Source organism: Rhinolophus sinicus, chromosome 18, assembly GCF_057876585.1.
Source record: "Rhinolophus sinicus isolate RSI-liver-muscle chromosome 18, RSI-T2T, whole genome shotgun sequence".
Taxonomy (NCBI): domain Eukaryota; kingdom Metazoa; phylum Chordata; class Mammalia; order Chiroptera; family Rhinolophidae; genus Rhinolophus; species Rhinolophus sinicus.
Genome location: NC_142518.1, coordinates 91,234,346 through 91,247,793, shown reverse-complemented (window position 1 = coordinate 91,247,793; position 13,448 = coordinate 91,234,346). Strand labels below are relative to the sequence as shown.

Here is a 13,448-nt window from a genome sequence, read left to right as displayed (position 1 = left end):
GGTTTAAGCCCTCACTGCCAAGCAGAGAATGGAAGCCTTAGGCACTGAGCCTAGCTGCCCCCTCCCTACCCTCCCAGAGCTCACCCCGCCCCCACCTGCCCGTTGATAGAAACAGAACAGTAGCAGTGTCAGATCAAAAGAACAGAATATTTGCTGTTCTGCGATTTGTGGTCTGCAGAAACAAACTCACAGCCCAACTAGTTCTGGCAAAGGGGAGGGAGCTGTGGAAGCAGGACTGGCTGTGGTGGTGGTCACTGCCATTACTCTGGGCCACTTCTCACTACACACCCGCCTCTGTCCACAACTATCTGGGTGGAACCCTGCAGGAGTAAACAGAGCTTCTGAAGCACACAGGCTCTGAATCTGGGGCTGGGAGAGCTTTGGAACTTCAAAAGCTCTCCACATCCTCCCAAGGAGGCGGTGCCCTATGACCCAGGCGACTGTTCCCAGAGAAGCCCGCCTTCCAGGGAATCCCTCCATTGTGTGAGAAGCTGGAATAGTGCACATAAAATATAACTTTCAGTGTGAGAGAGAATAAAACGCTATAGGAGGAGAGAAAACAAAACATTCTACCAATACCTACTGGAAAACAAAAGAAAAACCTCTTTCTATCAACCTGTTGCAGAACCCACTCCTGTAGATGCCTAGGAAGAGAAATAACAAATCATTAATTGCCATGAATAACCAAGGTAACAAGACAGCTCAGGAAGAAAATGAAAAGTCTCCAGAAAATGACTTAAAGACATGAAAACATATGATTTAAATGACAGAGAATTCACGATTGCAGTTTTGAAAAAACACAATGAAACAAAAAAATACAGACAGGCAGTTTAATGAACTCAGAAACACAATTAAAGAACAAAATGAACATTTTACCAAAGAGATTGAAATTTCAAAAAAGAACCAACTAGAATTTCTGGAGATTAAGAACTCAGTAAAAGAAATGAAGAATGAAATAGCCAGCCTAGGTAGCAGAGTTGACCAGATGGAGAAAATAATCAGTGACATCGAAGATAGAAATCTGGAAATCACTGGTTGGAAGAAGACAGAGACTTGAGAGTTAAAAGAAATGAAAGAACTCTACAAGAACGTTCTGACTCCATCAGAAAAAGCAATATAAGAATAATGGGCATAACAGAAGAAGAAAGAGAGAAGGGAACAGATATTATATAAAAACAAATAGTCAATGAGAACTTCCCAAACTTGCGGAAAGAACTGGGTCCTCGAACCCAAGAAGCAAATAGACCACCTAATTACCTCAACCCAAATAGGCCTTGTCCAAGGCACATTGTATTGAAGCTGTCAAAAATTTACGACAAATAATGAATCCTCAAGGCAGCCAGGGAAAAGAAGACAGTAACCTACAAAGGAAAGCCCTTTAGATTATAATCAGATTTTTCAGCAGAAACTCTAAAGCCAGGAGGGAGTGGAAGTAAATATTCAAACTATTGAAAGACAGAAATTATGAGCCAAGAATAATATATCCAGCAAAGACATCCTTTAGATATGAAGGAGGAATAAAGACATTTCCAGACATATAGAAGCTGAGGGAATTTTCTAATACACAACCTGCACTACAAGAAATACTAAAGGAGGCTATTCGACCACCATCAACAGGGGAAATTTGTGGCAACCAAAACATACAATGGGGGAGAGTAAAGGCCTGGACCGGAATATGGGAATGGAGAAAGTAAGCGTGCTGAGAAAGTGTAATACTCTACATATGAAACTTTCTTTTACATAAACTTAATGGCAACGATACAAAATAAATCCAGAACTGAAATACATAACGTAATAAAAGAGGAACAGGGAAAAATCATAGAATACCACCACACAGAAATCATAGACAAAAACAAAAAGGCAAATAAACAATGGAGATCCAGTCTTACCAGAAAACCAAAGATACAATGATAAGAAATCCTTACATATCAATAACTACCCTAAATGTAAAAGGACTGAACTCCCCAGTAAAATGGCACAGAGTAGCAGATTGGAAGAGAAAAAACTAAACCCAACCATATGCTGCCTCCAAGAGACACATTTCACCTACAAGGACAAACACAGACTCAAAGTGAAAGGGTGTAAATTGGATACCAAGCAATGGTATCCAGAGAAAATCAGGTGTATCCATACTGATATCAGATGAAATAGACTTTAGGATAAAAAAGGTAACAAGAGACAAAGATGGACATTTCATAATGATAAAGGGGACTGTACAAAAAGAAGACATAACAGTCATCATATTTATGCCCCCAATCAGGGAGCACCGAAATATACCAAGCAAATACTAACAGAACTAAAGGGAGAAATTGACCAAAACACAATTATAGTAGGGGACCTAAACACATCATTAACAGCTATGGATAGATCATCCCAACAGAAAATAAATAACAAAATAGCAGCCCTAAATGACACATTAGATGAAATGGACATAATTGACATTTATGGAGCACTTCATCCTAGAACATCAGACTATACATTTTTTTCTAGTGTACATGGAACATTCTCAAGGATAGACCATATATTGGGACATAAAACTAGCCTCAGCAAATTTAAGAAGATTGAAATCATCCCAAGCATATTTTCTGATCACAAGGTTTTGAAATTGGATATCAACTGAAAACAGAAATCAGGAAAACCCAAAATTGTGGAGATTAAAGAACATACTTTTAAAGAACGACCAGGTCAAAGAAGAAATAAGAGGACAGAACAAAAGTTACATAGAAACAAATGAGAATGACTACATCCTACCGAAATTTTGGGGATGTAGTGAAAGCAGTTTTAAGAGGGAAATTTGTATCATTACAGGCTATCTTAAGAAACAAGAAAATTCCCAGATATGTAACCTCACGTTACACCTTAAAGAAATAGAAAAAGAACAAATGAAACCCAAGGTCAGCAGAAGTAAGGAAATAATAAAAATCAGAGCATAACTAAATGAAATAGAGAATACATAGATAACAGAAAAAATTCATGTGAAAAAGAGCTGGTTCTTTGAAAAGATTAACAAAATTGACAAACCCTTGGCTAGACTCACTAAAAAGAGAAAGACATTAATAAACAAAATCAGAAATGAAAGGGGGGATGTTATAACGGACACAACAGAAATACAAAGGATCATCCAAGAATACTCTGAAGGAATATATGCCACCAAATTCAATAACCTAGAAGAAATGGACAAGTTCTTAGGAATATATAGCCTTCCTAGTCTGAATCATGAAGAATTGGAAAATCTAAAAGTATCAATCACCAGTGAGGAAATTGAATCAGTCATCTGAAAACTTCCCAAAAGGAAAAGCCTAGGACCAGATGCTTCACTGGTGAATTCTACCAAACCTTCAAAGAGGATCTAATAACTGTCCTACTCAAACTCTTCCAAAAAATTGAAGATAAAATATTGCCTATCTCATTTTATGAGGCCAATATTATCCTGATACCAAAACCTGATGAGATTAACAAAAGAAAAGAAGAAGAAAACTGCAGAGCATTATCTCTGATGAATACAGATGCAAAAATCCTAAAGAAAGTTCTAGCAAATCGAATGCAACAATGCATTAAAAAGATTATTCATCACAACCAAGTGAGGTTCATCCCAGGGGCACAAGGATGGTTCAACATACACAAATCCATCAATGTGATACATCACATAAACAAAATAAAGGACAAAAATTGTATGATTATATCAATTGATGCAGAAAAAGCTCTGACAAGATACAACATCAATTTATGATTAAAACAATAAAATAGGTATAGAAGGAAAATACTTAACATAGTAAAGGGCATATACGACAAACCCTCAGCTAATATCATAATTAATGGTGAAAAACTAAAACCCTTTGCTCTACGTTCAGGAACACAACAGGCTGTCCCCTATCACCTCTGCTTTTCAACATAGTGTTGGAAGTCCTTGCCAGAGCAATCGGGCAAGAGAAAGAAATAAAAGGTTTCCAAATTGGGAATGAAGAAGTTAAACTGTCACTCTTTGCAGATAACATGATGCTATATATAGAAAACCCTAAAGACTCCACCAAAAAGCTATTAAAACAATAAACGAATACAGTAAAGTTGCCGGCTACAAAATCAGCATACATAAGTCCACTGCATTCCTATATACTAACAATGAAATCTCAGAAAGAGAAATAAAGAAAACCAAACAATTCCTTTTGCAATTGCAACAAAAAGAATAAACTACCTAGGAAGAAACTTAACCAAGGATTGGAAAGACCTATATGCTGAAAACTACAAGACGTTTTTAAAAGAAATTGAAGAAGACACAAAGAAATGGAAAGATATTCCGCGCTCACAGATTGGAAGAATCCACATAGTTAAAATGGCCATATTACCCAAAGCAATATACAGATTTAATGCAATCCCCATCAAAATCCCAATGGCATTTTTTAAAGAAACAGAAAAAAATTCTCAGATTTGTATGGAACCACAAAAGACCCTGAATAGGCAATGCAATCTTAAGAAAAAAGAACAATACTGGAGGTATCACACTCCCTGACTTCAGCTTGTACTACAGGGCTACAATAATCACAACAGCATGGTATTGGCAGAAATATAGACACACAGAGCAATGTAGTAGAATTGAGAACCCAGGAATAAACCCACATAAGTATCGACAGACAATTTTTGACAAAGAAGCTAAAAACATACAATGGAGCAAAGACAGCCTCTTCAATAAATGGTGCTGGGAGAATTGGATAGCCACGTGCAAAAGAATGAAACTAGACTGCTATCTGTCACCATGTACCAAAATTAATTCAAAATGGATCAAAGACCTAAGCATAAACCTGAAACAATAAACTGCATAGAAGAAAACATAGGTACTAAACTGATGGACCTTGGGTTGAAAGAGGATTTCATGAATTTGACTCCAAAGGCAAGGGAAGTAAAAGCTAAAATAAATGAACGGGACTATATCAAACTTAAAAGCTTCTGCACAGCAAAAGAAACCATCAACAAAATGAAGAAGCAAACAACTGAATGGGAGATTTCTGCAAACTGCGCCTCCAATAGGGGCTAATATCTAAAACATGGAAAGAACTCATACAACTCAAGAACAAAAAAAGCAAACAATCCAATTAAAAAATGGGCAGAGGACCTGAAGAGACATTTGTTGAAACAGGACATACAAATGGCCAAGACATGAAAAAATGCTCAACATCACTAATCATCAGAAAAATGCAAATCAAAACCACAATGAGATATCACCTCACCCCAGTCAGAATGGCTATCATCAACAAGACAAATAGTACCAAGTGTTGGAGAGGCTGTGGAGATAAAGGAACCCTTATACGCTGTTGGTGGGAATGCAGACTGGTGCAGCCGTTATGGAAGGCAGTGTGGAGGTTCCTCAAAGAATTATGAATAGAATTACCATATGACCCAGCAATCCCTCTCCTGGGTATCTACCCAAAAAATCTGAAAACATTTAGAGATAAAGACACGTGTGCTCCAAAGTTTATTGCAGCTTTATTTATGGTGGCCAAGACATGGAAACAACCAAAATGTTCTTCGATAGATGAATGGATAAAGAAGTTGTGGTATATATACACAATGGAATAGTATTCGGCGGTAAGAAATGATGAAATAGTACCATTTGTGACAACATGGATGGATCTTGAGAGTGTAATGCTGAGCGAAATAAGTCAGACAGAAAAAGCAGAGAACCATTTGATTTCACTGATATGCGGTATATAAACCAAAAACAACAAAAGAACAAGACAAACAAATGAGAAACAGAAACTCATAGACGCAGAGAACAGTTTTGTGGTTACGAGAGGGTAAGGAGGGTGGGGGGGGGAGGTGAGGGTAAGGGGGATCAAATATATGGTGATGTAAGGAGAACTGACTCTGGGTGGTGAACACACAATGGGATTTATAGATGATGTAATACAGAATTGTACACCTGAAATCTATGTAACTTAGTATACTAACAATTGTCACCCCAATAAATTTAATAAAAAAAAAAATAAAAAAGAAACCTGTGATCACCAAGGGAGACTTGGGCACACAGGAATAGGGCCCTATGATATTATGTGATGGTCACCATAGATACTTTTAATATGAAGCATTTGTAGCAAGGGAGTGAGAGCAGCAGCTATAGTGACAGCTTATCAAAATAATCTTTTGATCAATCAGTTAACAGTATTTACCGAGCTCCTATTTACAAGGCAGAGTGGAAGGTAACACACACTGATAAAATGCCAAATGTCGTTTATATTTTTGCACATTTCATTACTTTAACAATCAAGTCAATAAATGAGGCAGTTACTGACCTACACTAAACCATTACTGAATGAATGAATATGCCTTTTAGCAAGTGGATTAAGGTTGTGGGGAGACTACAGGAACCTGTTGATTGGAATTAAGAAAAGGCACTTCTGTCAAGGTTAACAATGATGTGATCCTACAGCACTTTTACTTTTTGCAAATCACTTTCACGTTTATTATTGTCCCAGTTAAAACTCCAAAAGCTATAAGGTAGGCAGCTAATTTTTTATTTAACTGATGAGGACACTAAGGCCCAGAAAGCTTTATTGACTTGCCCAAGGTTACACAACACTGTCAGTTGCAGGGGTAGGAACTGAGAACCCAGGCTTCCTGCTTCCCCGCCCACCGAGTCCTTCCAGTGAGCCTCAAAGCCAGGAGCAATCCAAGGGCTTGGAAGTTGGGGACAAAACCCCGTGGTTAGAGCACTCGCACTTCACACCTGGCCCTGAACTTGTTGCCAGCGTGGCTTCTGTGGGAGGCGGGTGGCTCATCGCGGTTTGGGGTTGGGCGGTAATGGCAGGCTCCCCTCCTCTGCGGGAATCAGGTGGTTACTTACTCATATTGCCCGTTCCTCTGGGCTAGGGTCAGGGCGCAGGGCTCCCGGAGAGGACCCTTCATCTCCATACCCTCGACAGTATGCGAGCGCTAGTCAAGGGTCTGTGGGAGGTTGTCGCCCCTCTGCGTGCCCTGGTTGGTGCCCTGGGTATCGTCTCCCGCGCCACTCCCCTCCCCCGCTCGGCTCGGCCTCTGTTCTTCACCGCAACCCCCAGCCCGCCAGCCTCCGCCGCGTCCCGCCGTTCCCCCGACACCCACCCCCGCCCTACGAGGCCTTCCCTCCCCCATCTCTCGGGCGGATACGGCAAGAGGCTGGGCTCCGACTGGGAGCGGTGGCTCCATCCGGGCGACCTCCGGACTCAGCTGGGCTGCGGACTGCGGGCGGATCCGACGACACTGCCTGCCGCGTCCTCCCACCCACGCGACTCGGCTGCGCGTCTTTTTAGGAAACGCTCCGCACCGCGCGCGGGGAGCCGGGAGCCGGGCGTTGAGAGCCTGACCCGAGAGAGAGCGGCGTCTCGCGCCCCCGCCAGTTTTCCAGGCCGCCGCAGAGTCTGCCCCCTGCGGCCAAACTTCGGAACTGCAGCTAGAGACCCGACGGACCTGGGGCATCTCCACCACGTCCAGCAAGGAATATGTTTTAAATGCTGCCCATGACACCAAAACTGTTCTGGGGATTTGACGATTGCCACAGAAACAAAACATAGTCATACCTATAAGGGTCTCAAAAGTGTTGGGTCAATAGGACCCACATCATCCATTCAAAATATTCCTTATTAGGGTTATAATGCACTGGTTAGTCTATCTCCCCCGCCCCTGTCCTCTTCTTCCTTCCACTTCCTAAATCTGAAAAATCTCCAAAGCTCAGACTTTTGCGCCCCTTCCGAGTCACCTCTATGCAGGCAACGACCAAAAATACATCCCTGGCTCTGATCCCTTGCCTAATATACCCCATTGTTAGCACAACACTGAATGACAAAAATAACTCATCACTTCACACAGCCACCCCAGGCTTGAAACTTCAAAGCCATATGATTTTTTTCCTCTCTCCTAATTTCTCTGCATCCAATCAGTCAATAAGCCTTGTTAATATTTTCTTTGGAATTACTTTTAGATTTCTTGTTTTCTCTCTATTTGCACTACCATCACTTTATTGTAAGCCCTTGTTATATCTCGTTGGACTATTTCACTCTGTCGACAGTTATAAGAATATTCTAAGAATCCCAGAGGAATGCTTCATTTTTGTTATTAATTTGCTCAAGAATCTACAATTGACTATATATCAAGACTGATTTTAAACCTATAGTAATTAAGACAATGTGGTATGGAGGTAGAGAGACCAATGGAACTGAAGCCAGAGCCTCCAAACAGAGCCACACATATAGGAAGGAAGTTGATATGCAGCATACATGTTAACTTTCAAAGCAATAGGGGACAATGGATTATCCACTAAATAGTGTTGGGCCTATTGATCATCCATATGGAAAATTATAAAATTAGATCCCTACCTCACACCATACAGGGGAAAAATCAATTCCGGGTGGATCAAACATTTAAATACGAGATGCAAATCTTTACAACTTTCAGAAGAAAACAGAAGAACATCTTTATGACCTTGGAATAGGGACTGTGAATAATTACTTAAGATACTAAAAAGCACAAACAATAAAGGAATTAACACATTTAACTACTTTACACTTTACTTAAAGACAACATACACAAGTTAAAAGAAAAGGCATAGACTGGGAGAAAATACTTTAAATGCATGTATCTTACAAAGGATAACCTGTGAGGTTCTACACTTCTAGCTGTCATCACCTTTTTGACTTCCTCTTCCACCACTCTCTCCAAGTCACTCTGCTTAGTCACTGCTCCTTGCTATTCCTAGGACATGCCAGAAACACTCTTGCTTCAGGGCCTTTTCACTTGCTGTTCACCATGCCTGCACTTTTACCTCCTTCATATCTTTGCTCAAATGTCACTTTCTCAGCGAGGCCTTCTTAGACAACTTTATTTAAAACTGCAGTTCAACAGTCTCTTTTCCCACTCCCATACACACATGCTCCCTATTTATCTTCCCTGTTTATTTTTCTCCAGAGGATTTATTGCTATCCATTATTCTATTTTACTTATTAATTTTGGTTATTGTTTACATCCCCCCCTAGAATGTAAGTTCCATGAGGGCAGGGATTTTTGTCTGTTTTGTTCATTGGTTCATTCCTAGTGCCTAGAAGCATTCTTGGAACAAAGTAGATGCTAGAAAAACATTGATTGAATGAATGAATTAGTATCCAGAATGTATAAGACCCCTATAAATAAGTGAGAAAAAAGAAACAAAACTAGTAGAAAATTTACAAAATATGTGAATAAGCAACTCATAGTTAAAGATACCCAAATGATCAATAAAGACATGAAAGGATGCTTTACTTCATTACTATTCAGTGAAATTGAAAATTAAAACCATAAAATACCATTTTACAACCCTTGGTTTGGCAAAAATTGAAATTCAGGCAACACCAAATGTTGAGGATGTAGAACAGATAGAACTCTGGTCACTGTGAGAAGGGGTGTAAATTGGTAGAACTGCTATGAAGAGGAATTTGACATCATATAATTGTACATGTAATACCTTTCAACCTAGAAATTCCAAATCTAGCAATAGACCTGGGCAAAATTCTACACTTTGGGCACAAGGAGACATATAAAAAACTGTTCACTGCAGCATTATCTGTAATCTCACAAAATGGAATCAAATTAAATATCCATCAGTAGGTGAATGAATAAATAAATCATAGTATTCATGAAGTTGAATACTATTTTGAAATTAAAATGAATAGCTCAAACTATATGTATTAACAGAGTTCATTGTCAAAAATATAATGTTGAGCATGAAGAGAAAATTTCAGAATATTACTATGTATGGTTTACCATCTACATAAAATCTGAAAACATTATATGTTGCTTATCGCTACATAGACATAATAGTAAAAGTATATAAAACAAGAAAGGGCATGATAATCACCAAATACAAAACAGGGAGAGGACATAGGCTGGAGAGAGGCACACAGGGAATATCAACTGTATCTGTAATATATATATCTATATGTATATATTTTAAACACAATCTGAAAGTTGATGTTGCAGAGTTTGATAGAACTGGGTGGTAGGTACATATATTGGTTATGTTATTTCATGTCCTTTTCTGAATTTTAAATTGCTTGCAATCAATGAAAATGAAAAAACAAAGAAATAATATGCAGGGGAGCGTTAGTAGTGTCAAATGTTGAAAAAGGGACAAGGAAAATGAGGACTGAGAGACTTTCTTCAGGAGTTCACTGGAGACCATGAAAAAAGTGGTTTCAATATGTGGTGAAGGTAGAAACAAGGTGACAGAATTGAGAAGGGACTGTATCGTGAGGAAATGGAGATAAGAGATCATGCATTGAAGAGGCTTGGAAATAAAAAGGAGTAAAATGAAATTTTAATTAAGTTAGTTAGAAGGGTCAAACAGAAATAGTTGATACAACCTGAAGCCACTTTAAAGCAAAGGGGAAGGAGCCAGCGAAGAGGGGGGCATTTAAGATACAAGAAGAGAAGAGCAGGAAGGTTGCAAGAAAAACCCCTCGGTAATTAGGGAAGGACAAGGATCCAAGGTACAGATGGAAGCATCAACCTTAGAGAAGAAGGTAACTTCGTCCTCCAAGTCTCCAGTATCCCCAGCACCTAAAATAGTGCCCTCTATATAGTGGGGTACTCAAATGTTTGTTGTAAAGAATAAGAAGTTGTGAAGACATGGAGGTGAGGACGTTAAAAACTGTGATCTCTCACAGAGGAGCTGATGATTTTCTCCAAAAAAAGTAATGTGGATATTATAATAGTAATAACAACAACAATAATACCTGATCCTGGTGGCTATGTTGAAGACTCACGTGACAGACACTCTTCTCATGGCCTTTCATTTAATTCTCACTAAATCGCTGTAAATTATTAATATTGTTTCCATTTTAAAGATGAGAAAACTGAGACTCAGAGACGTTGAGCAACTTGACCATTAACTAGTAAATGGCAGAAACTGACATTTGTCTGAATCCAAAGCCTTAGCTTTTTAACCAACATATTATGTTGTTCATTTAGTATTAATAGTAGTAACAGTGTTTATTTAGAACATTCTATATGCCACTTACTCTGGTAACTTGTCTACCTGAATGATCACATTTAATCTGATGAAATTAAAGTTGAGAGTAGAGGGTTTGAGAACTTGAATACGATGGAGAAGGAGGGAACAGGCACTGTTGGAGAGTGACAGTGAATGCAGAAAAGGTAAAGTGTTTCAGAGCAACGGAGAGCACAATTGGAGGCAGATGGCATGAATTTCTATAGTGGTTCAAAGGAACACATGCCTATAACTTTCTTTGGCAACACTTTAAGATGGAAAGCAAGAGTAGGAAACACATGCCAAGAAGGTGCATTAGGCTTGGGAGTTAGTATAGCAGGCACAGCAGGAGGTCATGGGGTGAGAGAGTCTAAAGTGGTGTTTAGAATGCATTGAAATAGCTGGCCCTGGAGTCAAAGTTAGGTGAAGATATTAATCTCCTCAGCCTAGGGCCAGTAGAGGGGACAAAGGCAACTGGACAAATATAATCATTTCCCTAGGCCTCATTCTGCGGCAAATTGTTGTATCTCCTTTTGGGGGATCATTTTGGGGACTATGCTTACTTATGTGCTTCTGTATGTGTGAAGTCATTTCTGTAAGTTGGCTAAACCATTTTTTAAAAATCCATAACCACCTTCTGACTTACCTGTGGTTGTTCATGATACCACTGTTTAACTAGTCACCCATGTTTGAAACTTCAGATTTATCCATGAACCCTGCTTCTCCTTCACATATGATATCCCATAACTCAAATTTTGTTAATTTTATGGTAAATTCCTTACTGTATAGCTCTGATCATTCTCACTTATCATCACTAGATAGCATTTTTCCTAACCGAGTAAAGGTCTTGTGCCTTATACTTGTATTTACATATAAGAAATATCCATTGCAAAGAGCTAACTGGTCACTGAATAAAATTCAAATAAATGAAACTCTAGCTTTAAGAAAACATGAGTCTCACCTCCTTTGCCGCCACCCCCCCACACACACACACACAGAGGCACATGATTAAATGGGTGCTCAGTGCCTGTCTTTTATCCATTAGAGAACTATAACTAAATCCTTAGGATTTATGGGCTTTTTAGAGACAAAATAAAACTTGAGATCTTAAAAAGAAACTATAAAACACTAAAAGGAAATGGAACACTCAAAATAATAACAATTTAATTAAATGGTTACAAAATATAACATAACAAGTTCATTAATTATTAAATTTGTATTTATTAAAAATAGCCATTGTCTTTGAGAAAATTTTTGGGTTGGATATTCTTACTTCCCAAGAATTTTCAAGTATGCATTATAATTATGAGGAAATCATAGTCGGTACAAATTAAATTAGTTATACACAATTTGAAGAGCAAAATTATAAAAGTCCTTTCAAAAATTTATAGCAAAAATATAAATATTTAATGCAGGATTCAGATGCATTTTAATATGCTTAATATGATGCTGGCTGAAGCCTTCACAAGTAAGAGGGCTTAGGGCCTGCAAAGGCAAAAACAGGCCTGTCTAACATAGATGAGGCTGGGGAAGAAGATTTCGCATAGGTGAGTCAGCAGCCAGAGGCTGGAAGGCAGGCAGGGCAGAGGCATAAATGATTCATTGATTTTTAAGTCACCACTAGTTGAAAAGCCTCGCTTTTCATATACACAAGTCCAACATAGATATTGCTTTCCATACAGAGCAACATGAAGAAGAGCTCATTTTCATTTACATATTTCCATTTATACTTTCATTCTATATAGAATTTGGGGTGAGAAAGGCTCATTAGATGGTGATAGGTACAACAGGCAGGAGAAGATGTCCTCCTTTGGAACACCAGGCCCTGCAGGTCCTCCTTCTCCCCCTAAGTCTTACCTTCCCTTTGCTACTTTATTTCCGTTCTGGCTAGTTTCTTAATTCCCTTTGCCCTATTTCATTCTTCTAGGCTAGGCTCTCCTGTCTGCTTAGTGAATCCCATAGCCAGGTCTGGCATTGCCCAGGCCTACTTTCCTCCTTGCCTCAGAAACTGGAGATAATGTATGAACTGAAAGAACACGGAGTTAGCTTGCATTTAAGGCTCCAAGGAGTATGTCTTGAACACATTTTTCCAGAGTGACCTCCCAAGACCACTCTTCACAAATTTCATGCTCTACCCAGCATTTCCCTTAGGAATTGAACACATGTGGTGGTTAGTGGCAATCAGACAGGTGTGCTCATGACTCAGGTACTCCATTGATCATCCAGCTAGTACTGCTAAATTGCCATCTTGGTCTTAACCTTTATAGAGTGTTAATTTTTTTAAACTGGTTATGAGTTGTTTAATATATATCTACAAAGAATCAAAGAGATGCTGATGTTGAAATATAGGCCATAAAAGTGATAAAAATTCTACAAATTCTCAAGATGATACTTATCACACCCATAAGCTGCATTTATCTGACTAAAATTCTTACACAGCATGTAAAGATTTCTCCAGTAC

The 13,448-nt window shown here is 38.9% G+C and overlaps 1 protein-coding gene across 3 annotated transcripts in view; it reads right to left on the bottom strand.

Moving 5' to 3' along the window:
* The window catches only part of OCRL (OCRL inositol polyphosphate-5-phosphatase), a 65,055-nt gene extending 57,678 nt beyond the window's left edge, over positions 1–7,377 (bottom strand). Inside the window, exons 1-2 of one of the 3 annotated variants that reach the window (XM_074323274.2) lie at positions 7,138–7,377; positions 6,836–6,915 (exon numbers count right to left, since the gene is read on the bottom strand). In XM_074323274.2, the coding sequence (XP_074179375.1) occupies positions 6,836–6,915; positions 7,138–7,176 (119 nt within the window). In that variant the 5' untranslated portion in view covers positions 7,177–7,377. The remainder of the gene's footprint in view (positions 1–6,835; positions 6,916–7,137) is intronic. The other 2 variants (XM_074323276.1, XM_019732289.2) reach the window with 2 other exon arrangements.
* Between the last annotated feature and the right edge of the window lie 6,071 nt (positions 7,378–13,448).